Genomic DNA, 27,942 nt, shown 5'->3' on the forward strand with positions numbered 1-27,942 from the left:
GATGCTGTAGTAATTTATTGATAGCAAAGCAAAAGATAGCAATGATAAAGAAGGGTAAATACACACCCCTCTGGATCAAACTGGGGTTAAGAATCAGGTGCATTTTAAAAACCATTTCAAGCCTTTACTGAATGTGCACTGAAACTGATCTTTTATCTTAAGGATAAAATCTGCAGAGGTAAAATGAAAGCAAAGAAAGAAGTGCAATATTAGTATTGCTCATAAAAGAGTAGTTTGGTATTTTGCTGATAGGATCAGTGGACTGTGGTGTAACATCATCTCATTCCACTCAATCTGCCAATGAAAACAGAACAAAAATCATTAAGACAATGTACACATAGCAGAAAGAGTGCAAACATATACACACAATGTCTCTCTCCTTTTATCGCTCACCTGCATACACCTCGACCTCACACAGTGTGAGATATTCTTTGCGTCCAGGGAGAACAATGTTGACATATCGGCCCTTAATCGGCTTAAACTCAAATGTTTTTGTCTCCCCAAGTGGGATGGACTCAACAGCTGCAGCCCTGTGAAGACACACAGAGAAATAGAGATGGGCGTATCAAAACAACATGAAGCATATAGAATATAAGTTTGTATTAAAATGATTTATTAATTATCTTATTTACTCATTGTAACACAGTTTATAAAATGGGGTGGGAACTGGCTAACGTTCAAAAGACTTTAATAAGTAAACACACTGAAAGTAAAAACACAAATAATAAAATGCAAACAAAACACAACATAAAATCCAGGCCTGGTCCTCTCTCGTCCTTCACTGTCGTCGCTCCTCCCTTTATGCCTCCGAGCTCCTCCATGAGAGAATTCGAGACCGGAGTGCAATCACGCCACTGGCCTCGTGCCACTCTCTCGCCCGCTCCGGCTTGTCACACTCATTTTCTAACCATTTGTTTAAAGTCGGGGTGAAACGGAAGTTGAGATCCTCTTTTTCTCCTCATTGTGACGTATATCTGAGTGAAACGGCTTCTGAAATTTGAACAAATTTAGGGCGGGGCTTGATTTCGTCCTTCGGGGATTGATTGGATCGTTGTAAATTGGGTGTTGCTAACAGTTTGCACTCAGTTGTGGAGAAAAACTTGATCTAGCTCTTAAATTTATTTTCTCTCTGAATCTTTTCTACATGTATTAATGATCAGATTTCCTCACTTTTCACTGGTTTATGCTACAGATTTCACTCATTTTTAGCCTTTTATGGCTTTATTTCTGTAAAACTTTTTTGTCAGCTCTCCCTTATAAGGGGGGCACGCCATAAGCGCATTCACACGCTGCATTCCTAAGTGCGAGCCGTCACGACAAGCTGACCGACTATATTGAGTAATTTTTACATAAAAAAAGCTTTTATTTCTCATATATTTATCTCCTTTTGACTCAAGTCCTTCCTGAAGATGGTATTGTGTACACCGAAAAAAAAATGCACCTAACCACCACGATCAGTGACAGGTTTCTGAGAGGCGGTACAGAAACGAGACAGGGGGCGAACCTCGCGCAATAGCACATGACAGGAAGAGAAGAGAAGTCGTTTCGATGGGGGAGGGAAAGCTAACGTATTTGATTAAAGATTATAAGGGGAAATCATTTTTTTTTAATTAATGAAGTGCACAGATAAATCAGTTATAGTAGACACTAGGGATGCAACAATACAGTTAGTCCACGGTTCAATACATACCTCGGTTTTTAACCACGGTTTTCGGTTCGGTTCAGTTCTGATGGCTTGTCACATCAGCTTTATTCTATTCTTAGGCGACAGGAACCGCAAGAGGTTAAGGAAAAGAAAAAAAAAACTTTTTTATTGCAATGCTCTTTCTTTCTTTTACTTAAAGAATTGAAAAGCCTTCCTTAAACATAAAACTTTACTTTAAAAAAAACCCTTGTACACATTCCTAGTGTATTGTATAATATAAAATAAATATATATAAAGATTTACACTGGCAGCTCAGAGCAGTACAGCAGCATTTAAGTATGAAATTGAATGAATAAATGTAAAAATAAAACACTACATAGTGTAACGATTACCAGCTGGAGTGCCCTTGAGAGCCACCAGAGGGCACTCCACACATAAGACTATTATCACTCACAAACTACATTTCCCATAACTCACTGCCCGGACTCATCATCACTTATCACTAATCACATTCACCTGTCCCTCATTCACTGATTGCATTCACCTGTGTCTCACCATCCTGCTAGTATCTGTCTATTTATACCATGGTCATGCATTCACACTCCGCGAAGTCTTGTTTAGTGTTACGCTGCAATTCCGAGCATTCTCCTGTTTTCTTGTCTCCTGGTTTTCTTGTTTTGGATTTCTTGCCCTGTTCCCTGGATTACTCTCTTGCCTCTGGTCCCTGCCTGTTTTGTTTGTTTGTTCGTTTCTTTGTTTGGACTGCCTGTCTGTGTATGACCATTGCCTGTACTTTGGATTACGCCTCTGGATTGCCCTCAAATAAAGCTGCGAGTGGATTCTCAACCCTTCTGTCTCAGAGCAGTTCGTAACAGAAGACTTCGCCACTATGAATCCAGCAGCACAGTTAATGCGTCTCCGTCAGGGAGATCGCCCCATCGAGGACTATGTAGAGGACTTCATTGAGCTGGCCCATTTGACTTCAATGGACGAGGTATGCCTCATGATATTTTTCAGAGGAGGACTATCTGAGCCACTCAGTTCTATCATGCCTTTGCATGATCCTAATTGCTCTCTAAAAAAGTACATTGACATTGCATTGCAACTGAGCGGTTCTGCTTTTACAGTGGGTATAATGGAGAAGGATAGTGACATACCCACTGCATCTGCTATGCATGTGTCTTCGGACGACATGGCCACCAGTCCAGTCGGGCCTGCAATTCACACCAGTCCAGCCGAGCCCGCACTTCACGCCAAATCTGCCGAAGCCAAGGCAGTTTGCGTCATGCCCGCCAAGCTAGAGTCTTCATCGCTGGTCCTGTCCAGCTCAGAGCCCTCTTCATCGCTGGTCCTGTCCAGCTCAGAGCCCTCTTCATCGCTGGTCCTGTCCAGCTCAGAGCCCTCTTCATCGCTGGTCCTGTCCAGCTCAGAGCCCTCGTCATCGCTGGTCCTGTCCAGCTCAGAGCCCTCGTCATCGCTGGTCCTGTCCAGCTCAGAGCCCTCTTCATCGCTGGTCCTGTCCAGCTCAAAGCCCTCTTCACCGCTGGTCCTGTCAAGCCCAGAGACAGAGCTTCACGTCACTTCTGCCGATCCAGAGACAGAGCTTCACGTCACTTCTGCCGATCCAGAGACAGAGCTTCACGTCACTTCTGCCGATCCAGAGACAGAGCTTCACGTCACTTCTGCCGATCCAGAGACTGAGCTTCACGTCACTTCTGCCGATCCAGAGACTGAGCTTCACGTCACTTCTGCCGATCCAGAGACTGAGCTTCACGTCACTTCTGCCGATCCAGAGACTGAGCTTCACGTCACTTCTGCCGATCCAGAGACTGAGCTTCACGTCACGTCTGCCGATCCAGAGACTGAGCTTCACGTCACTTCTGCCGATCCAGAGACTGAGCTTCACGTCACTTCTGCCGATCCAGAGACTGAGCTTCACGTCACGTCTGCCGATCCAGAGACTGAGCTTCACGTCACGTCTGCCGATCCAGAGACTGAGCTTCACGTCACGTCTGCCCGTCAAGGGACTGAGCTTCACGTCACGTCTGCCCGTCAAGGGACTGAGCTTCACGTCACGTCTGCCCGTCAAGAGACTGAGCTTCACGTCACGTCTGCCCGTCAAGGGACTGAGCTTCACGTCACGTCTGCCCGTCAAGAGTCTCGTACCGCCGAACCAGTGTCCCAGGACAAGATGGTCTTCGCCGAACCAGTGTCCCAGGACAAGATGGTCTTCGCATCACTTCTGCCAATCCAGAGACTGAGCTTCACGTCACTTCTGACGATCCAGAGACTGAGCTTCACGTCACGTCTGCCGATCCAGAGACTGAGCTTCACGTCACGTCTGCCCGTCAAGGGACTGAGCTTCACGTCACGTCTGCCCGTCAAGAGTCTCGTACCGCCGAACCAGTGTCCCAGGACAAGATGGTCTTCGCCGAACCAGTGTCCCAGGACAAGATGGTCTTCGCGGAGCCAGTGTCTGTTCCTGTTCCTGAGCCGGTGTCTGTTCCTGAGCCGGTGTCTGTTCCTGAGCCGGTGTCTGTTCCTGAGCCGGTGTCTGTTCCTGAGCCGGTGTCTGCTCCTGTTCCTGAGCCGGTGTCGGTTCCTGTTCCTGACACGGTGTCTGTTCCTGTTCCTGAGCCGGTGTCTGCTCCTGTTCCTGAGCCGGTGTCTGCTCCTGTTCCTGAGCCGGTGTCTGCTCCTGTTCCTGAGCCGGTGTCTGTTCCTGTTCCTGACACGGTGTCTGTTCCTGTTCCTGACACGGTGTCTGTTCCTGAGCCGGTGTCTGTTCCTGAGCCGGTGTCTGGTCCTGTTTCTGAGCCGGTGTCTGTTCCTGTGCCATGGTCTCCTCCCTGGCCGCCTGAAGGGTCGTCTCCGCCCTGGTCGCCTGCACAGCCTGATCCGCCCTGGTCGCCTGCACAGCCTGATCCGCCCTGGTCACCTGCACAGCCTGATCCGCCGTGGCCTCCCAGCTTGCCGCAGTCTCCAGGTCGTTATCCGCTCCACGGGCCTGGCCCTCCATCCCGCCCCCGGGTCCGCCTCCGCTCCTCCTCCCTCCGTGACAGTTTTAGGAGCGTCTGGAATCCGCTCCTTAAAGGGGGGGCTATGTAACGATTACCAGCTGGAGTGCCCTTGAGAGCCACCAGAGGGCACTCCACACATAAGACTATTATCACTCACAAACTACATTTCCCATAACTCACTGCCCGGACTCATCATCACTTATCACTAATCACATTCACCTGTCCCTCATTCACTGATTGCATTCACCTGTGTCTCACCATCCTGCTAGTATCTGTCTATTTATACCATGGTCATGCATTCACACTCCGCGAAGTCTTGTTTAGTGTTACGCTGCAATTCCGAGCATTCTCCTGTTTTCTTGTCTCCTGGTTTTCTTGTTTTGGATTTCTTGCCCTGTTCCCTGGATTACTCTCTTGCCTCTGGTCCCTGCCTGTTTTGTTTGTTTGTTCGTTTCTTTGTTTGGACTGCCTGTCTGTGTATGACCATTGCCTGTACTTTGGATTACGCCTCTGGATTGCCCTCAAATAAAGCTGCGAGTGGATTCTCAACCCTTCTGTCTCAGAGCAGTTCATAACACATAGACTTCACTATAACATAGATTCTTATTAAAGCTACTGTATTAAAGTTTTTCAGCCAAGAGCAGAGAGTGATTTTCTCTTAGTCTTTTGTTGTTGTATTAACATTAAAGGGATAGTTCATTCAAAAATGAAAATGATGTCATCGAGAAATGAATACAGGTTTGGAACAATATTAGATTAGTAAATAATAACATAATTTTAGAGGTGAACTGTCCCTTTAAGGACAGCGTGTTCACTATAGGCTGCGCTGCTGTCAATTTAAGACCTGCGTGCATCTAATATACAGACACACACCGATTTTACTTTCACTTTAGACATAACCGACTGTGTTTATGTTAACCTTGTATTTGACAGTATTAGCGCAGTAAGACTACTACTTCAGTAATCACGTGTTTGACAGGCGTTTATTGCGCGCGCTCGGAAAAGCGCATGTTAAAACCGCGCACGCAAATGAGCCGGCAAAGCTTTAAAATGCATGCAAATAATAAACTTTCTTGATTGTGAATAACTATAGTATTCCGTGAGTATAACTCTACCACTAACGTGTGATGTGAAAGTATTGGGATGGAGGCAAATGATAGAATTTGTAGAAAAATAATTAATTCAATGCAAAACCGAAAAAAACGCAATTCACAAGCGCGTATTGAACCGGGAATTCCGTACCGAACGGTTCAATATTATATTGAGAATTGTGGCATCCCTAGTAAACACTACAATATTAAATATAAAAAAAAAACAAATTGTAAAATTTGATTTCATGCCGACTTTAAGTATTTAGAGAGAGACAATACTTACAGCTCATTACTGTTGCCATCATTGTCCAGGCTGTTGCCGATATGGATCTGAGCACCATTTAACCTCTCTGCATAACCATTTATTCGATTAGTGATGACAACCCTGGTCACCTTGTAGACTTCCTGCAGGTCAACTCTCCACCAGGGGTTCATGTCATTTTTAGTATGACTGCAAAAATCCCTGTTGCCATCGACAGCCTTTTGAGCCACGAACCACGAATCTTCGTATGTGGAAGAATGGACAGCTGGGGCTCCAAGAGCAAGATTCCCTGTAAAATAATAAACAATAACTTTTTTTGGTGCTAAAAATGTGCTAAGGTATAATCCCAATATAACGGGCAAAATAAAGCTAAGCTATGTAATGTACGCAAATGATTACTACACGGCTCTCTGGAATACTTGATTCTGATTGGTCAGTCGTGACACTCAGATATTTCCAGATAATGAGCGTCATCAATAGCAACGCTGTATAACAGACAGCTCACCCGGTTTCTGAAGCCGGGCTTTCTTTGATGTTTCTTGTGTCACACATGGACCCGCTCTCTCTTGTTTCATTCAAACACAACTGGTGCCAGCTCTGATATAGTTACAGATTGTATTGAAGTATTAAGAGTATTAAGAGTCCTGTAGTGTTCGTCTGGTTGCCAGAATGATTGTTCTTGTACACTGTAATGGATTCTAAGATACTAACAGGTACAAAGTTTCATCTCAAATCAGTATGTCCATGTAATTATTTATTTGAATGATTGTCCTTGTACACTGTACGGGATTCTAAGATACTAACAGGGAAGAATTGAAAACTTTTTAATCTTAAATCAATATGTCCATGTAATGATTTATGTGGTGTACATGACTGTACATTATTCCTTAATTTTGTCTTTATAGGGATATTTTTTTCTTCACGGAAGCTTTGCGTGTTTTTACAAGTAAGTAAGTAAAAAAAAAAAATGTTAACGTAATCATAGGGGAACCTTTTTTAGTGCTATATAGCACCAATTTTGGTGCTTCAGTGGTTCTTCAGCGGTTCTTCAGAGGTTCTTCAGAGGTTCTTCACTGGTTCTTTGACTAAGGTGCTGTATAGCACCTCTGAAGAACCGCTGACGAACCACTGAAGCGCCAAAATTGGTGCTATATAGCACTACAAAAAGGTTCCCCTATGATTACGAGCCAAGAACCATTTTTGGTGCCATATAGAACCTTTTTTTTTGAGTGTAGTAGCCCTGTAATAAGCCGGGTCCTGATCAGCCTGTCATTAGCCTGCTCATTAATACATGTAGAAAAGATTTAGAGAGAAAATAAATTTAAGAGCTAGATCGAGTTTTTCTCCACAACTGAGTGCAAACTGTTAGCAACGCCCAATTTACAACGATCCAATCAATTCCCGAAGGACGAAATCAAGCCCCGCCCTAAATTTTTTCTAATTTCAGAAGCCGTTTCACTCAGATATACGTCACAATGAGGAGGAAAAGACGAGTTTATTTTGCAATAACAACAGTCTTGATGTACATTACCCTTTATTGGTTATCAAATGTTCAGTAAAAATATTATATATGTGTGACTGACAACATTCAAAGTAATGAAGAACACTCACTTGGAAAACAAGTGTACGGTGGTCTGTCCTTTTCTGTTGATAAAATGATAATGGTTATACACACTTTAATAAGTTCATAAACACTATATCATTATATCACAGAGTCTTCTCTCTCTGTCCCTCACCTGCAAACACCTCGACCTCACACAGTGTGAGATATTCACTGCGCCCAGGGATAACAATGTTGACATATCGGCCCCTAATAGCCTGAAACTCAAATGGTTTTGTCGCTCCAGCTGGGATGGACTCAACAGTTGCAGCCCTGTGAAGACACACAGTAACAGAGAAATAGAGATGAGCGTATCAAAACAGCATGAAGCATATTAAATATACTTCTGTCAAAGACAAGTTTGTATTAACAGAACCATTTAGGAAAATATTGAGAGACAATACTTACAGCTCATTATTGTTGCCATCATTGTCCAGGCTGTTGCCGATCCGGATCTGAGCACCATTTATCCTCTCTGCATAACCATCTCCTCGATTAGTGATGCTAACCCTGGTCACCGCTTGTTCTTCCAGCAGGTCAACTCTCCACCAGGGGTTCATGTCATTATTAGTATGACTGCATGACCCACCAGCCGTAATTGAATTCATGTTGCCATCGATAGCCTTTTGAGCTCCTGCTTGTTTGTATGTGGAAGACTGGACAGCTGTGACTTGAAGAGCGAGATTCCCTGTTTAACATAAAATAATAAACAATAACCTTTTTTTACTTTAATGTGCAAAAGTATAAACCCAATATAATGGGCAAAATAATCCAGATAATGAGCGTCATCAATAGCAATGCTGTACAACAGACAGCTCATCTGGGTTTCTGAAGCCGGCCTTTCATGTATAGTTTTGGTTTCATGTTCATATTTCTTATGTTCTTATTTTGTTGTGTTCACTGTCATGGCTCCTGTTGTCATGCAAAGTTTACAGCATAACTTTCTGTAATTGTAGTGTAACTATAAAGTAAGTATGTGTAGGTATAAGGGAACAATATGTAATATCGGGGGAATAAAGGGTAACTATCAGGAACATTAACAAATGATTTATACTGTAAGTATTTTTTAATTGAGGGGTAATTATCTGTGTAGTTACAGGGTAAGTATGAATCTGCGGGCTGTATTTTAAAGTGGTTCTTGTTCCCCTCTTGTTTCATGAAGTTACAGGATAGGTGCAATTACAAAATCGGATATCACTAAGAAATATTTATTTGAAAAACAACTTAATCCGAAACAGATTTGACACTTCTTATTCATTTTTTTATATAAACTTTTCATTTCAAATAATAACGTCCGGACAGAAAGAGGCACGTTTTGTCCCTTTTTTGTTTCTCTTGCTTGCTTTCCTCTTCTTCTTTATCGTTATTTCCACTGATGGATCTTAAAGGGTTAGTTCACCCAAAAATGCTAATTCTTTCATGAATGACTGACCCTCGTGTCGTTGGACACCCATCAGACCTCCGTTCATCTTCAGACACAACTGAAGATATTTTAGTGTAAATCCGATGTCTCAGAAAGGCCTCCATTGGCTCAATGCACTGCACACTCTCAAGACCCATAAAAGCCACTAAAGACGTCGTTACAGTGGCTCTACTATAACTTTATGAAGCGATGAGAATAGTTTTTGTTCATAAAAAAAACCTAAATAACGTCTTATATTGTGTTGTCCGATTTCAAAACACGGCATCATGAAGCTTCGAAGCGTTATGAATCAGTGAGTCGATTCAGCGGTTTGAATCGCCAAAGTCACGTGATTTCAGCAGTTTGGCTGTTTGACACGCGATCCGAATCATGAATCGACTCACTGATTCATAACGCTTCGAAGCTTATTGCATTGTGCCAATGGAGGCCTTTCTGAGCCATCGGATTTCAACTAAAATATATTCATTTGTGTTCCGAAGATGAAAGGAGGTCTGACTGGTGTCCAATGACATGAGGGGACGTCATTAATGACAGAATTTACATTTGTGGGTGAACTAACCCTTTAAGATACATCCCATGTCTTTTGATATTTTGTATTATTATTTATTAAAAGAAAAAGTACACCAAGAAATGCTCTCATAATTGACTAATCTTTTCGCATCCGATCAGCTGTTACCAGCGCGTGCATGAGTAAAGAAGCTTCAAGCTTTCATGACGTTCTCACGTGTGTTTCAACTGACGTCTCTGCCTTCTAGTCTTGTTTGTTTCTCATTGCTATTATCATATATTATGTTGTCACGGGTGAGAAATCACACAACAAGGTTGCTCGTGCAAAGTGAACCCCGGAGGGTGGATTTATTGTGTACTTTGGGGAATCGGTGCAAAACGGTGAGACAAAGGTGCGTGCTGTCGTCGTGGCTGGTGTTCCTGTGAAGTTCTCGTGCTCGTGAAGGTGGGTGTCCAAACGTGCTCAGTCGGGCTGTCGGTCACTCGCTGCCTTCTGTGAGATAGGAGAGAAAGGATTAGTTCCAGCACGTTCAGCATGAGACGGGTGTCTGCCCAAGTGAGAGCGGCAGCGGCTTTTACACCCTCTCGCTGATCGGTTGCAGCTGTGACCGATCAGCCCGTGATGAGGTCGTGCAGGTGCCGTGCGTTGGTTACCAGGGCGACGCTGATATGCCCAGAGAGACTCGTCACATTCCCCCCCCCTAAGCGTCGTTCTGGCCCTGGGAACGAGAGGAGACAGTAGGGGTGAAACAAGGGGTGGGTGGGGAATGACCCCTGACAGACCTGAAAAAGCTGCCCACATCCGCGAGAGTCCATCAGCGTTGGCGTTGGCGGCCCCGGCCCGATGTCGTACTTCGAAGTGGAAGTCCTGGAGCGCGAGGAACCAGCGGGTCACCCTGGCGTTGGTATCCTTCGCCCGGGCCATCCATTGGAGAGGAGCATGGTCGGTCAGCAGGGTGAACTTACGGCCGAGGAGGTAGTACCGCAGCTCCAGGACTGCCCACTTGATGGCCAGGGCCTCCTTCTCGACGGCGGCGTAGTTCTTCTCTGCCGGGGACAGCTTTCTGCTGATGTAGAGTATGGGATGTTCCTCACCTTCCTGGATTTGAGAGAGGACGGCTCCCAGTCCGGTGTCGGAAGCATCCGTTTGCAGCAGGAAGGGACAGCCGAAATCAGGGGCGCGGAGTACCGGAGACGCTGTCAGGGCCGTCTTGAGTTGGGCGAAGGCCTCTTCGGCGGCCGACGTCCAGCAGGTCTTCTCGGGCTGCCCCTTCCTGGTCAGGTCTGTCAGGGGGGCGGCTACAGAGGAGAAGTTGGGGATGAAACAGCGATAGTACCCCGCCAACCCCAAAAAGGTGCGTACCTGGGACTTTGTCTGTGGTCTTGGTGCGTTGCGAATGGCTTCCACCTTCCTCTCCTGGGGCCTGATGAGGCCCCGGCCAACCTGGAATCCCAGGTACTTCGCCTCAGAGAGCGCAAGGTGGCATTTGCGGGGGTTGGCGGTCAGTCCAGCCCGCCGGAGCTCCGAGAGCACCCTCCGCAGACGTTCCAGATGTTCCTCCCATGCCTCGGAGTGCACCACGACGTCATCCAGATACGCGGCCGCGTACGCTTGGTGGGGCCGTAGGATGATGTCCATCATTCGCTGGAACGTCGCAGGGGCCCCGTGCAGGCCGAAGGGGAGGGTCCGGTACTGCCAGTGTCCACTAGGGGTAGAAAAAGCAGTCTTTGATTTAGCGGAGGGAGTGAGTGGTACCTGCCAGTATCCCTTGGTGAGGTCCAGGGTCGAGATGTACCGGGCCCTCCCCAGGCGGTCTAGCAGCTCATCGACCCGAGGCATGGGATAGCCGTCGAACTCGGAGACTTCGTTGAGCCGGCGGAAGTCATTGCAGAAGCGAAGGGTGCCATCCGGCTTGGGTACCATCACGATGGGGCTGGACCATGGGCTGCGCGATGGTTCTATCACCCCCAACTTCAGCATTTCCTTGATTTCCTCCTCTATAGCCTTCCGACGAGCTTCTGGGACTCGGTAGGGCCGTTGCCTGACGATGACTCCAGGGGCGGTCCTGATGTCATGGTGGATGACGTTGGTCTGCCCGGGCCTAGAGGAGAACACATCCGTGAACTGTCTGACCAGGTTCTGCAGCTCGGTCTTCTGGGCAGCCGACAGGTGGGGGTCCATGTCCACAACCACGGGATCGGTGAGACTGAGGGCGGCGAGCTGGTCTCGGGTCCCTTGCCACTTCTTCAGTAGGTTGATGTGGTATAACTGCTCCGTCCGTCTTCTTCCCGGTTGGCGTACCCGGTACGTCACCGGGCCAACCTTCTCCACCACGGTGTACGGCCCTTGCCACGACGCCAGGAACTTGCAGGCGGACGTAGGGACCAAGACCATCACTCGGTCTCCCGGCTGGAACTCCCGTGGTTGGGCTGCCCGGTTGTAATGGCGTTGTTGGGCCTGTTGTGCCTTGCTGAGATGTTCCCGGACTAATGGCATGACACGGTCGATCCTCTCCCTCATCTGGGTGACGTGTTCGATGACCGTGCGATGAGGGGCAGGCTGCTGTTCCCAGGCCTCCCGAGCCACATCCAGCAGGCCCCGGGGCTGGCGACCGAAGAGGAGCTCGAAGGGGGGTGAAACCAGTTGAGGCTTGTGGGACCTCACGGATGCCGAAGAGGACGTAGGGGATCATCAGGTCCCAGTCCCGCTTGTCCTCCGCCGCTACCCTTCGAAGCATCTGTTTGAGAGTCTGATTGAAGCGTTCCACGAGTCCGTCGGTCTGCGGGTGGTACACAGTGGTCCTCAACTGTTTCACCCCCAGCAGCCTGCAGAGGTCTGCCATTAGCCGGGACATGAACGGTGTTCCCTGGTCAGACAGTATCTCGGTCGGGAGGCCGACCCGGCTGGCCAACAGAAACAGCTCCTGGGCGATGGCTTTCGCTGTGGCTTTCCGCAGGGGGACTGCTTCCGGATACCGGGTGGCGTAGTCCACGATGACGAGGATGTGTTCATGCCCTCGGGCAGACTTAGGCAACGGCCCCACCAGATCCATTCCAATGCGCTCGAAGGGCACCTCGATGATGGGTAAAGGAATCAGCGGGCTGGGGGGAGGAGTCCTGGGTGCCGTGCGTTGGCAGGTCGGGCAGGCCTTGCAGAATCCCTTCACATTCGCCTCCAGGCCCGGCCAGTGAAAGCGATCCCGGATCCTCTGGATGGTGTTAGCCGCTCCGAGGTGACCTGCCATTGGATGGGAGTGGGCCAGTTCGAGGATGGTCTCCGTTTTCGTCCGCGGGACGACCAGAAGTTCCTTCTCCTCCCCCCTTCGCTGAGCCACGCAGTATAGCAGACCGCTTCGGACCACAAAGTGCGGGAGAGGATGGGGCCGTGGGAGGACGTCTTTTCCGTCCACCGTCCTGACCTGACTCCAGCAGTGCTTTAGGCGATCGTCCTCCCGCTGTTCTTTGGCAAAAGAGCCCCCCTCGCTGGCCTGCTGGAACACATCATAGAATAGGTTAGAGTTTAACGAGGGGGACTCACCATCTCTCCCGCTGTCCGAAGCTAGCAGCGCCGGCCGGCGACGGCGTCTTTGTGGCCGGCGACGACGGCGGCAGTTCCGTTCCGGGCTGGCGGGCTGAGCGATGGCGGCGAGCAGGCGGCCAAACCCTGGCCAATCTCTTCCAAGCACTAGCGGGACCGGAAGGTTCTTTACCAATCCGGCTTCGACGGTCCAGGTGCCATGGGCGGCAGCGATGTTCACACGGCGAGCGGGTACTTGTTTGGTGTCTCCATGCACACACGTGATCGGGAGGTAACTCTTTTGGCCAGGGTGAGGCGGACATAGACGAGCCTGGATGAGGGTGACTGCGCTGCCCGAGTCCAGAAGCGCCCGGATGGGGTGACCATTCAGCTGCACGTCCGTCTCTGGAGCTGCAGGTGGGACGTGCTGGTGTACGATGCAGCCCGCCAGCCCCAAAAAGGTGCGTACCTGGGACTTTGTCTGTGGTCTTGGTGCGTTGCGAATGGCTTCCACCTTCCTCTCCTGGGGCCTGATGAGGCCCCGGCCAACCTGGAATCCCAGGTACTTCGCCTCAGAGAGCGCAAGGTGGCATTTGCGGGGGTTGGCGGTCAGTCCAGCCCGCCGGAGCTCCGAGAGCACCCTCCGCAGACGTTCCAGATGTTCCTCCCATGCCTCGGAGTGCACCACGACGTCATCCAGATACGCGGCCGCGTACGCTTGGTGGGGCCGTAGGATGATGTCCATCATTCGCTGGAACGTCGCAGGGGCCCCGTGCAGGCCGAAGGGGAGGGTCCGGTACTGCCAGTGTCCACTAGGGGTAGAAAAAGCAGTCTTTGATTTAGCGGAGGGAGTGAGTGGTACCTGCCAGTATCCCTTGGTGAGGTCCAGGGTCGAGATGTACCGGGCCCTCCCCAGGCGGTCTAGCAGCTCATCGACCCGAGGCATGGGATAGCCGTCGAACTCGGAGACTTCGTTGAGCCGGCGGAAGTCATTGCAGAAGCGAAGGGTGCCATCCGGCTTGGGTACCATCACGATGGGGCTGGACCATGGGCTGCGCGATGGTTCTATCACCCCCAACTTCAGCATTTCCTTGATTTCCTCCTCTATAGCCTTCCGACGAGCTTCTGGGACTCGGTAGGGCCGTTGCCTGACGATGACTCCAGGGGCGGTCCTGATGTCATGGTGGATGACGTTGGTCTGCCCGGGCCTAGAGGAGAACACATCCGTGAACTGTCTGACCAGGTTCTGCAGCTCGGTCTTCTGGGCAGCCGACAGGTGGGGGTCCATGTCCACAACCACGGGATCGGTGAGACTGAGGGCGGCGAGCTGGTCTCGGGTCCCTTGCCACTTCTTCAGTAGGTTGATGTGGTATAACTGCTCCGTCCGTCTTCTTCCCGGTTGGCGTACCCGGTACGTCACCGGGCCAACCTTCTCCACCACGGTGTACGGCCCTTGCCACGACGCCAGGAACTTGCAGGCGGACGTAGGGACCAAGACCATCACTCGGTCTCCCGGCTGGAACTCCCGTGGTTGGGCTGCCCGGTTGTAATGGCGTTGTTGGGCCTGTTGTGCCTTGCTGAGATGTTCCCGGACTAATGGCATGACACGGTCGATCCTCTCCCTCATCTGGGTGACGTGTTCGATGACCGTGCGATGAGGGGCAGGCTGCTGTTCCCAGGCCTCCCGAGCCACATCCAGCAGGCCCCGGGGCTGGCGACCGAAGAGGAGCTCGAAGGGGGGTGAAACCAGTTGAGGCTTGTGGGACCTCACGGATGCCGAAGAGGACGTAGGGGATCATCAGGTCCCAGTCCCGCTTGTCCTCCGCCGCTACCCTTCGAAGCATCTGTTTGAGAGTCTGATTGAAGCGTTCCACGAGTCCGTCGGTCTGCGGGTGGTACACAGTGGTCCTCAACTGTTTCACCCCCAGCAGCCTGCAGAGGTCTGCCATTAGCCGGGACATGAACGGTGTTCCCTGGTCAGACAGTATCTCGGTCGGGAGGCCGACCCGGCTGGCCAACAGAAACAGCTCCTGGGCGATGGCTTTCGCTGTGGCTTTCCGCAGGGGGACTGCTTCCGGATACCGGGTGGCGTAGTCCACGATGACGAGGATGTGTTCATGCCCTCGGGCAGACTTAGGCAACGGCCCCACCAGATCCATTCCAATGCGCTCGAAGGGCACCTCGATGATGGGTAAAGGAATCAGCGGGCTGGGGGGAGGAGTCCTGGGTGCCGTGCGTTGGCAGGTCGGGCAGGCCTTGCAGAATCCCTTCACATTCGCCTCCAGGCCCGGCCAGTGAAAGCGATCCCGGATCCTCTGGATGGTGTTAGCCGCTCCGAGGTGACCTGCCATTGGATGGGAGTGGGCCAGTTCGAGGATGGTCTCCGTTTTCGTCCGCGGGACGACCAGAAGTTCCTTCTCCTCCCCCCTTCGCTGAGCCACGCAGTATAGCAGACCGCTTCGGACCACAAAGTGCGGGAGAGGATGGGGCCGTGGGAGGACGTCTTTTCCGTCCACCGTCCTGACCTGACTCCAGCAGTGCTTTAGGCGATCGTCCTCCCGCTGTTCTTTGGCAAAAGAGCCCCCCTCGCTGGCCTGCTGGAACACATCATAGAATAGGTTAGAGTTTAACGAGGGGGACTCACCATCTCTCCCGCTGTCCGAAGCTAGCAGCGCCGGCCGGCGACGGCGTCTTTGTGGCCGGCGACGACGGCGGCAGTTCCGTTCCGGGCTGGCGGGCTGAGCGATGGCGGCGAGCAGGCGGCCAAACCCTGGCCAATCTCTTCCAAGCACTAGCGGGACCGGAAGGTTCTTTACCAATCCGGCTTCGACGGTCCAGGTGCCATGGGCGGCAGCGATGTTCACACGGCGAGCGGGTACTTGTTTGGTGTCTCCATGCACACACGTGATCGGGAGGTAACTCTTTTGGCCAGGGTGAGGCGGACATAGACGATACTCCCACTCATGGAATTGTTGCGCTGCGCAGATGGGAGAAAGCCCCAACCGGGCAAGGATCTCTCGTTTCACTTCCTTGTAGTCGTTCGTGATCGCAGGAGGAAGGGAGAAATAAGCTCGCTGGGCTTCGCCGGTTAGGAGAGGAGCCAGCGCGGTAGCCCAGTCGTCGGCAGGCCATTCTTCCTGATTGGCCGTTGTTTCGAAGATTTGGAGGTATGCTTCAACATCGTCGTGATCCGTCATCTTAGGCAGCAGCCGAGTCGCTCGCATGCGGGGGTCAGGTAGTGGAACTGACTGGGCCGCCCGGGCATGAAGGGCGGCGATCTCTTCTTCCGCTCTGCCCTGCCAAGTGGCCAGATGCTCTACAATCTGCTGCTGGCGGATGCTGACTTCAGTGAGGCGCTGCAGTATTTCCTCCATCTCCAAAGGAAGAGAGAGCGCCGATCGGTGCTGGGGTGGTGCACAGAAAGAGAACAAAAAAATATATTAGTGCGGTGAAGACTGCAAACACTTGTGTGTGATTTCTCATGCAGTTGCCTGCATTCTCCACCAGATGTCACGGGTGAGAAATCACACAACAAGGTTGCTCGTGCAAAGTGAACCCCGGAGGGTGGATTTATTGTGTACTTTGGGGAATCGGTGCAAAACGGTGAGACAAAGGTGCGTGCTGTCGTCGTGGCTGGTGTTCCTGTGAAGTTCTCGTGCTCGTGAAGGTGGGTGTCCAAACGTGCTCAGTCGGGCTGTCGGTCACTCGCTGCCTTCTGTGAGATAGGAGAGAAAGGATTAGTTCCAGCACGTTCAGCATGAGACGGGTGTCTGCCCAAGTGAGAGCGGCAGCGGCTTTTACACCCTCTCGCTGATCGGTTGCAGCTGTGACCGATCAGCCCGTGATGAGGTCGTGCAGGTGCCGTGCCTTGGTTACCAGGGCGACGCTGATATGCCCAGAGAGACTCGTCACAATGTATATATTTTTCTTACAAACACTTTTGTTCGTTTCACTTCAGTAGACATTGATCGATCCATTGGGATCGTATGGATTACTGTAGTTATGTAACATTTAGGAACCCAAATGAGTTTTCATTGGCAGAGATTATTTATTTATCTGTGTTCATATGAAGAAATAAAGTCGTATACATCTCGGATGGCATGAGGGTGAAAGACGAGTAACCGAGGAGGACATTTCTGCGTGCACTGTATTTTCAGTGTAACAGTTACATAAAACAGAATACTAGCTAGAGACATGGGATTCCTTCTTAAGATTCATCTGTGGCAAGGATGAAAAGAAGAGAAACAAGAGGAAGAGAAACGAATAAGTGTTGTAAATCTGAAATAAAAGTTTTCCGAGTGATATCAGATTGTGTATGTGTTTTTATTGCACTTATCTTGTAACTTCATGAAACAAGAGGGGAACAAGCACCACTTTAATTTACAGCCCGCAGATTCTGTAACTACACAGATAATTACCCCTTAATTAAAAAATACTTACAGTATAAATCATTTGTTAATGTTCCTGATAGTTATCCCAATATTACATATTGTTCCCTTATACCTACACGTAGTTACATTATAATTACAGAAAAATATGCTGTAAATTTGCCCTTAATTACGCAGTACTTTCCGGGCCAAAATCTAAAGCGTTGCCGAGTTTTTTTTCCCATATTTGTCATCCGGTGGCTCTGACTTGTCAAAACACCTTAAAACATGTTTGCTATGGATGCGAAAAATGCAGAAACTGAAATTTTTATATGACAGATGAAAGTTTCAGTGTAAACTTGATTGACACAACCTGAGGTCGTATTTATTTTTAACACGTGAAAATGTGGGACTCAGTGTGCTAGGACATTAAGAGTACTGTAGTGTTCGTCTTGTTGCCAGAATGATTGTTTTCGTACACTGTAATGGATTCTAATCAACGGGTAAGAATTTAAATGTAATTATTTATTTGGTGTACATGATTGTACATTATCCCTTGAATGTTTGTCTTGCTAGGAATGTTTTTTTATTTTATTATTTTAAATCAATATTTTGTGTCCAAGATGATTTATTTGTGGCTAGTAGCCCTGTAATAAGCCGGGGTCCTGATCAGCCTGTCTGGTTTATATTGCGATTAAAAAAATGTCTTGATGTACTTTATCCTTTATTGGTTATTAAATGTTCAATAAAAATATTATGTGTGTGTGACTGACAACATTCAAAGTAATGAAGAATACGCACCTGGAACAGAAGTGTACGATGATGTGTACTTTTCTGTAAAAAAAAACTAAACAGTTAGACACACATTAATAAGTTCATAAACCCATTCTATCAAAGAGTCTTCTCTCTCTGTTCCTCACCACCAAACACCTCGACCTCACACAGTGTGAGATATTCACTGCGTCCAGGGATAACAATGTTGACATATCGGCCCCTAATAGCCTGAAACTCAAATGTTTTTGTGACTCCAGGTGGGATGGACTCAACAGTTGCAGCCCTGTGAAGACACACAGTAACAGAGAAATAGATACATACATATTAAATATACTTCTGTCAAAGTGCATATTCAAAGTAATTTAATCTTTTCCTCATTTTCTAACATTTGTGTATGTATTTAGAGAGAGCCAATACTTACAGCTCATTATTGTTGCCATTATTTTCCAGGCTGTTGCCGATACGGATCTGAGTACCATTTATCCTCTCTGCATAAACATCTCCTCGATTAGTGATGACAACCCTGGTCACCTTGTAGACGTGCAGCAGGTCAACTCTCCACCAGGGGTCCTTGTCATCTTTAGTATGACTGCATAAACCCTTGTTGCCATCGACAGCATATTGAGGCCCAAACCGTTCGTATGTGGAAGACTGGACAGCTGTGGCTTCAAGAGCGAGATTCCCTGTTTAACATAAAATAATAAACAAGAACCTTTTTTTTACTTTAATGTGCATGAACAAAATCTATCACATAGTCTTCATATATAAACAAATCACAAGCTTTCAATGACCATATGTCATCATATAATTTTAATAATTTAATCTGATTGAAATGTAACGATACAAAACGATTACAGATTTTTAAATCCAGGCATTTTTGCTTGTATTATTCTAAACGTACCTGTGGGATCAGCGACGCACAGCCCAGTAAAAAGTGTCAGAAACAAAATCACACGTACGGCCATCCTGATATAAGACACAACAACACATCGCCTCATCTCAGCATATGAAGGAATCATTTTCAATTTCTCAGACAAAGAAACATATATATTGCTACTGTGATGATAAAATAGTAGAAGAAGCCCAAGACTTAAAGTCAGTGTAATGTGACTAACCTGCCTCCGTTCTTTGGGTTTTAAATGCCTTGCTGAGTTTTCTCTATTTCTATCTTATATATTTTTTAACGTTCATACTCATATAATATATGCTATATATAACTTATATTAATTAAAAATAAACAAAAAACAAGTGCATGTTTGTCAAGGGTGGATATTGCAATTGACCATAAAAGCTTGATAATTATTCATCAGATGAAAAAGTCAGAGTTTGAAAAATGTCAAAAACCCTTCACTCCTTTTTCCCGATCAAGTCGAGCAGTGGAAGTTTCCTTGTCATGTGTTGCACAATGATGAATAATTCTTTATCTTTATTCTATTCGATCTATATTTGATGTATTTGTGCTATTGCTTGTAATTTGATCACGTGTCTTTATTTAACCCTTTCATGCATGGTGTCCACATTTGGGTACAGTTAATTTAACTCCATTTAGGGTTCATTTATCTTGGTAATTCTCTCCAAACCACTTGAGGGCAGTGTCAGTAGATTGACAGCAATATTTTAACAGTGGCTACATCCCAAACATTCATTGCTTGATGACATCATTAATTCGAGATGGCTGACAGCGAGAGCCATGTGCCAAATGCCCCAGGCATATTTTTTACATAAGGAGGTCAATTGAGCTAAAAAAAATATTAGTATGTACAGTAAAGTATGATGAATATGTTAGTATTTAAAAAAATTAAAATTTAGAGTAAAATGTGGTTCCCTTTCGAGGGAACTCTCACTGCGTCTGGTTAGACACTTTGGGGATACTCCCTAAGCACTAGCGAATCTGAAGTCCGTATAGCCACTAAACCAATCTGATTGGCGTGCGTGATGACGTCATCGTGGCGGCGTACCGGAAGTATAAAGCGGGAGCCGGCGCACAGAAACGGCAGTTATTGCTCTTCAGCATAACGCTCTCTGTTGAAATTGTCTGTCTATTTACTGTTGTTTGTCACAGTTGCAGGCTGTTGAAAGAATGGAAAAGAATGTGAGAGAGTTTAAGCAGTGTGTGCATCTGTGTCCCTGCTTTATTCGGGCTCAGATGCACACCTGCTTTGTGTGCAGTGTCTGGGTGTTGAGCATGCTCGGGCAGTTCTCGAGGGAACTGCCTGTCAGTGGAAAAGCTGCTCACACTCAGACTGCTCCACTCTCGGCTGGCCGTGTTCGATGAGGCCGGCCAGCTTTGTGAGCCCCAGGGTTCTGGACCCGCGATCGCTGAGGCGTCTCGGTGTCACAGACCATGGGGTTCACAGAAGGACTTGTCAGCGGGATCTGGGACTGCTGCGGCACTTTCCCAATCCTTGTCTGACAGTTCTAAATATCTTCCTCCCCGTGTGGAAGCCCGCACTGCGGCTTCTTCCCCCGGGGTGGAGGATCTGATGTTTATTCTCTCCGGTTCCGAGGAGCCGGATGAGTGGTGCATCAGGGCAGGTGGAGAAGCAGGAAGTGTTTCATCGCTTCATCCACTCGCCCAAGAGGAGCTAATTGAGGTTTTTGACTCGTGCGGTGGCCGAATTGAAAATCAATTGGCCACAGGAAGTGCCGGAAATTCAGCCACCTAGTAGGCTGGACGACCGGTTTCTTTCTCGCCAGGTCCAAACACCTCGCCGGGGTTTACCTTTCTTCCCGGACCTACACATCGAGGTGTGTAGGTCGTGGAGGAAGCCCTATTCCTCGCGTATTCCTCCAGTATTGGATTATTCCAATGTTCTGGGGGCGCGCGAGGCGGGCTAGGGGACGATGCCACAGGTGGAAGAGGCTCTCACGAGTTATCTTTTCCCCGATTCTGTGTTGTCCCTTAAAACCCCGGAGCTGCCCACCAAACCCTGTCGGGACACCTCATCGCTGGTGGGCGAAGCTTATATGGCGGCTGGGCGGGCTGGTAGTTCCCTGCACACATTATTTGTCTTGCAGGTCTACCAGGCTGACCTCCTGAAAGAGCTCAATGAGGGCGACGGTCCTTCTTCGGAGGATGTGCTGGAGCTACGGAGGGCTTCAGATTTGTCTCTCCGCATCACCAGGGAGATGGCCCGTGCTATCGGCTGGGCCATGGCCTCCGTGGTGATGGTGGAGAGGCATCTCTGGCTGAATCTATCGGGGATGAGGGAGAAGGATAAGACCTTCCTCTTGGACTCCCCGATTTCGCCATCTGGTCTATTTGGTGACGCGGTTGAGACCGTTGTCGCCGGGTACCAGGAGGCGAAGATGCAGTCAGCGGCCTTCCGTCAGTGCCTCCCTCGCCACTCAGAGCCGGGGAAAGCGGCCCCTAAGGGGCAGCCTCAGCCGTCTACCAGCTCCTCGCACCGGCAGGTGCAGAAGGAGAGCGTCGCCTCTAGAGCCCCTCCTCCAGGAGCCTGGCAACAGAGGTGTCATTCTCACCAGCAGTCCCAGCAGCGGTTTTTCGCTCCTGGAGACGATCTGAGGAACATACTCCAGGGAGGGAGGCTGCTGGGAAGAAGTCCTAGCTTCGGCTGGACTTCCAAGAGCGGTCCCCCCCACGGGGGAGCAACCGAGGTTGCTTCCTCTGCGGCGCTCCGGGGAAATCGAGGTAATCCCGCCGTCTATGACGCTTCGGGCCCCATCGATTTCCCGCGAACGCATGCTGCTCCAGCCACCTCCGGAAGGACTTGCGGCTGGGCAGCTAACGCGTCCGCACATAGAGAATCGTTCCCAACCACTTCCTGCCGGTCTTCCGCTTCAGGGGGTTGGGGACGACGCTCGTGTAACACCCGAAGCCAGCCTCGAGAGGCTGGTTCCCTGAGTAGAGTATCTCAGCGCATGAAAATGCCTTCCGAATATTTCTACATGGGTCCTGCGTACTGTAGACAAAGAGCAGGGTCGGGTAAGGGAACTGGTAAAATCCTTGCTGGCGAAGGAAGCCTTAGGGTGCGTTCCTCCGCCAGAGAGGGAGTCCGGGTTCTACAGCTGGTACTTTATAGTTCTCGGAAGGGAAGGAGAGTGGCGTCCGGTAGACCTGAGGTATTTGAATCGGTCTCTGAGGAGGCTCGGTTTCAAAATGCTCATGGTCTCCATCATCGTGAGTTAGATCCAGTTCGAGGACTGGTTCGTCACTATAGATCTGAGGGACGCATACTTCCATATCTTCATCCTTCCATGTCACAGGAAGTTCTTGAGGTTCGCTTTCGGGGGCGAGGCGTACCAATATCGAGTGCTTCCCTTCGGTCTAGCTCTTCACCCACGCACATTCACAAGGTGCATGGATGCAGCTCTGGCTCTATTTAGACTCCAGGGCATCCGTGTGCTGAATTATCTCGACGACTGGCTCATATTGGCCCAGTCGTACGGGATGGCAGTTCGGCATTGAGGTGACGCTCTGGCCCATATAAAGTGCTTGGGGCTGAGACTCAACACAACAGGTGTGTTGACGCCGTCCCGGAGGACTACGGTTCTAGGGATCGTATGGGACTCGACGACGGTGCGGGCACAATTGTCTCCCGCGCGAGTCGAGACCATACTGGCGATGGTCTCAGAAATTAGGCTAGGCCACAGCATCACCGTAGAGCACTTTCAGGAAGTGCTGGGGCTCAGGGCAGCAGCGTCCAACGGGATATCCTTTGGCCTGCTGTACATGAGACCTCTACAGTGGTGGCTGGAAACCAAGGGGTCTCCCCCAGAGGGAATCCTTTCCGTATGATCAGGGTAACGCGCAGATGCCTTCGTTCCCTAGTTACATGAAAGAAACCTTGGTTTCTGTCCCAGGGGCCAGTGTTGGAGCGTCCTGTTGCCGGAAATCCGCTTCAACAGACGCCTTCTCACTGGCTGGGGTGCGGTCATGGACGGCCGCTTTGGGGGAAAGTCCTAGCTTTGGCTGGACTTCCGAGAGCGGTTTCCCCCGTAGAGTGCCAACCGAGGTTGCTTCCTCTGCTGCGCTCCGGGGAAATCGAGGTAATCCCGCCGTCTATGACGCTTCGGGCCCCATCGATTTCCCGCGAACGCAGGCTGCTCCAGCCGCCTCCGGAGGGACTTGCGGCTGGGCGGCTAACGCGTCCGCACATAGAGAATCGTTCCCAACCACTCCTGCCGGTCATCCGCTTCAGGGTTTGGGGAGGAGGCTCGTGTAACACCCGAAGCCAGCCTTGAGAGGCTGGTTCCCTCAGTAGATTATCTCGGCGCATGGAATGCCTTCCGAATATTTCTACATGGGTCCTGCGTACTGTAGAAGAGCAGACATCCTGTCGAGGCAGGGGCTGAGGCCCGGGGAGTAGCGACTCCACCCAGGGGTGGTGGCGTCTCGAGGGACGTCCCACTGTCCACTGTGGTGTTCCATCACGCATCCAGCCCCGCTGGGGTTTAGATGCCATGGTTCAGACGTGGCCGAGGCTGCGTCTGTACGCTTTTCCCCCGATTGCTCTGCTCCCGGAAGTCCTGGACAGAGTCCGCCAACAGGGGGTCAGCCTACTTTTAGTAGCACCCCGTTGGCCGACGCGAGTTTGGTTCTCGGATATCATAGCGTTGCTGGCAGGTCCTCCATGGCAGATTCCTCTGAGGAGGGATCTCCTATCTCAGGCAGGGGGCACTATATTTCACCCCCGGCCGGAGGTTTGGAACCTTTGGGTCTGGCCCTTGAGGGGGTCAGGTACCTAGATATTGGCTTGTCGGCAGAGGTGATAGAGACCTTACTCAGTTCTAGGGCTCCATCTTTCAGGAGACTGTACAGCCCCAAGTGGTGAGACACTTGGAGCAGGGAGCGTGAGGTGGACCCAGTTAACTGGCCGGTGGCTTCAGTGCTGGAGTTACTCCAAGATCGTTTCTCTGCGGGTCCAACCCCGTCCACACTCAGGGTGTCCGTGGCTGCCATAGGCTTTCCACACTCCTTTGGGTGATGGGCTCGGGTAGACACCATCTGTTGTACAGTTACCCTGTGGGGCTGGGAAGATGCGGCCTGTGGCTCGTTCCAGAGTTCCCAGCCTGGGATCTGGCAGTGGTTTTCGAAGGCTGGCTGAGGCCCCCTTTGGACCATTGGAGTCGGAGGAACCAGGGAACTTAGGATTGGTCAGTTCCTTGGTTCTTCAGGCATTACATCCCCCGCCTCACGTGACGGCGGAGTAAGAGACCTTCACTGTGAAGCACTTTTGAGTGCTGGGGCTCAGTTCAGCAGCGTCCAAGGGAGACCTTTTGACCTGCTGCACGTGAGACCTTGACAGTGGTGGTTGGAAACCAAGGGGTTTCCCCCAGAGGGAATCTTTTTTCGTATGATCAGGGTAACGCACAGATGCCTTCGTTCCCTAGTTATATGGAAGAAACCTTGGTTTCTGTCCCAGGAGTCAGTGTTGGGAGCGTCCTGTTGCCGGGAAACCGTTTCAACAGACGTCTCCCTCATTGGCTGGGGCGCAGATGGCGCTTGGGTTCCCCAGTCCTAGTTGTGCCCGGTCTCCGGCTTCACACTAGGGCAGGCACTACCCTCGGTAAGGTCCCAAGGGTCAGTCTTGGGAGCGTCCTGTTGCCGGGAAACCGTTTCAACAGACGTCTCCCTCATTGGCTGGGGCGACGAAGGCGCTTGTGTTTTCCCTAGTCCTAGTTGTGCCCGGTCACCGGCTTCACACTAGGGCAGGCACTACCCTCGGTAAGGTCCCAAGGGCCAGTGTTGGGAGCGTCTTGTTGCCGGGAAACCGTTTCAACAGACGCCTCCCTTCATCGGCTGGGGCACGGAAGGAAAAGGAGTGGAGAAGTATCTCCCTACGGTGCTGGCGCTAGGGTACTCAAGTCCTAGTTGTGCCCGGTCTCCGGTTTCACACTAGGGCAGGCGCTACCCTCGGTGTGGGCTAGTGTGTACTCGTTCCCCAAAGTGTCTAACCAGACGCAGTGAGAGTTCCCTCGAAAGGGAACTGCTCGGGTTACGACTGTAACCCTTGTTCCCTGAGTAGGGAACGAGCACTGCGTCTCGTCACCACACCTCGGCACGCCTGGAGCGCATGCTTCAGAGCAATAGCTGCCGTTTCTGTGCGCCGGCTCCCGCTTTATACTTCCGGGTACGCCGTCACGATGACGTCATCACGCACGCCAATCAGATTGGTTTAGTGGCTATACGGACTTCAGATTCGCTAGTGCTTAGGGAGTATCCCCAAAGTGTCTAACCAGACGCAGTGCTCGTTCCCTACTCAGGGAACAAGGGTTACAGTCGTAACCCGAGCAGTTTTTATACACCAAAAACGAACTGTCCACGTATGTGGACGTCATGCAACAGTGGAGTCAGATTGCATAAAGTCTGATTTCTGTAACCTGCTAGTATATCTGTTCTGTTTTTGCAAATATGTTTTGAATTGTCTTATATTGCAATAAAACAGACATTTAACAAATATATCAACATAAATAACCATTAACAATAAACATATTATGGCATTAAATGGCAACTTTACACATACATACCGAGACAAATTTGCATTTTGCCTACCAAACAGGGACAGCACAGGTCAAGCACTCAGTTCAGAATAACAGAGAATATCCCAGAGGTCAGTGTGTGTGACCATGACCGCACTGATAAGGAGTGTGTGCCAGCAAAGCCCAGCTCATATTGCTATTAGGTTTCCACATATATATGTAATAGCATTATAGTTCCTACACTATGTGTTTTATTGTTGCTATATTGTAATATTAATGTTTTAAATATCTGAGCTGTTATGCATAGCATAAAATGACATAATAAAAAGCATAATATTCCACATTGTCATTTGTGGCTTTTTGTCCCATTTTACGCCTTTATTGCATGGTGTCCACATACGTGGACAGTTAAACAATTTTTAAATAAAACTGCATTTTGTAAAAATTAAAATGGATTTCAATGTTCACATCATATTAAAGTAATAAAAAGAATCTTAAAAAAATCTAGATAATGTTTTCCATAATTCATGCATGAAAGGGTTAAATACTTTAATATATAGATTATATTTGATACATTATGATTTCCTAATTCAGAATATGATCAGAGTTTGTGTGAGTAGATGTAGCTCATGTGGACATCATGTATAATTGTCATTTTGCTGTTTTTCTTATATATATATGCTCTGATTGAGAGAGTTATAAATATATAATCAATATTTACATTTATATATTCAGAGTTATAACTATATGTTCAGATTTAAATTTATGTATTCAGAGTTATAAATATATATTTAATATTTACATTTATGTATTCAGAGTTATAACTATATATTCAGATTGACATTTATATATTCAGAATTATAACTATACATTCAATATTTACATTTATATACTAATAGTTATAACTATATATTCAGATTGACATTTATATATTCAGAATTATAACTATACATTCAATATTTACATTTATATATTCAGAGTTATAACTATATATTCAATATTTACATTTATATATTCAGAGTTATAACTATATATTCAATATTTACATTTATATATTCAGAGTTATAACTATATATTCAATATATACATTTATGTATTCAGAGTTATAAATATATATTCAATATTTACATTTATATATTCAGAGTTATAACTATATATTCAATATATACATTTATGTATTCAGAGTTATAAATATATATTCAATATTTACATTTATGTATTCAGAGTTATAACTATATATTCAGATTCACATATACTTATTTCCTGTTTGGCCCTCCATACTTTAAACATAGAAAAATATAATAGTTTATCTCCCTTATATACATATACATCCACATACCCATAGTAATTATACACAAACACATACATATATATACACAAACACACACACACACACACACACACACACACACACACACACACACACACACACACACACACACACACACACACACACACACACACACACACACACACACACACACACACACACACACACACATATATATATGGGCGGTTTTATTATTTGTATAACTGTCATCATACAGTGTGAAGACTGGCAGATGGTCTGTTATGTCATTCAATGTTATTTGTGAAAATATTATCAATGAGTGTGGCACTATGTGAAGTAATTCTACTGGGTCTAGTGATGGTTGGGTATAAGCTCATACTGTACATCCTGTTAACAAATTCATCTGTTATGTTATGTTTATTTGGATTAATCAAATCTATATTATGATCTCCACATTAAATAATTAAATTAAAGAACAGCATTACAAGAGTGAATGTCTTAGAGTTTAGTGCCAAGAGTTTTGCATATTTACCACTAATAAAACTGATCAACTGTATTCAATACATTTTCATTCCTATTATAATTGTACTCTGGTGTAGAGAGTTCATAAACATTCATAACTCACCTGGAAATCATCAATGAATCAGCCTCACAGAAGACCTTCACAATTCAGCCGTTATCTGTAAATAATAAATAGTAAATAATATGTTTTTATATAATAAATAAATTATATTGTTAATATTTATATATAAACAATTGCTATATTTATTATTAATCCAATGTTATTCAGATGAGGAACATTATGCCCCGTCAAAACATTACAAACCAGAAATGTGCCATTAAACATGGATATGAATATTAATACTCACCAGCAGTCTGTGAAGAGGGTCTAGTTGAATAATATTATGCTCAGAAATGATGCTCTATTTATTGGTGAAAAAAGGCCCTCCCAACCAAATAAGTCTGATCTGATATCAGTAAAATCAACATTAAATGGAACTA

The 27,942-nt window shown here is 48.1% G+C and overlaps 1 protein-coding gene across 1 annotated transcript; it reads right to left on the reverse strand.

Moving 5' to 3' along the window:
- LOC307133861 (uncharacterized protein) lies at positions 1–27,620 on the reverse strand. The gene is made up of 11 exons (XM_079829166.1): positions 27,566–27,620; positions 19,108–19,172; positions 18,628–18,889; positions 18,353–18,489; positions 18,234–18,266; positions 8,027–8,306; positions 7,755–7,891; positions 7,630–7,662; positions 6,040–6,307; positions 394–530; positions 1–294 (listed from the first exon to the last, which is right to left on the reverse strand). The coding sequence occupies exons 1-11, from the start codon at positions 27,574–27,576 to the stop codon at positions 290–292; spliced, it is 1,368 nt and encodes a 455-aa protein (XP_079685292.1). The 5' UTR covers positions 27,577–27,620; the 3' UTR covers positions 1–289.
- Positions 27,621–27,942: the final 322 nt, after the last annotated feature.

This window comes from Gobio gobio, assembly GCF_949357685.1.
Source record: "Gobio gobio genome assembly, chromosome: 11".
NCBI lineage: Eukaryota > Metazoa > Chordata > Actinopteri > Cypriniformes > Gobionidae > Gobio > Gobio gobio.

What these genes read in the sequence shown, in the direction of transcription:
- LOC307133861 (XM_079829166.1), bottom strand. An exon ending in ATCGTACACTTCTGTTCCAG is followed by an intron (nt 8,307 to 18,233) that starts GTGCGTATTCTT and finishes TATGTTAAACAG; the next exon opens with GGAATCTCGCTCTTCAAGTC. An exon ending in GATGGCAACAGTAATGAGCT is followed by an intron (nt 531 to 6,039) that starts GTAAGTATTGTC and finishes GTGTCTTCACAG; the next exon opens with GGCTGCAGCTGTTGAGTCCA.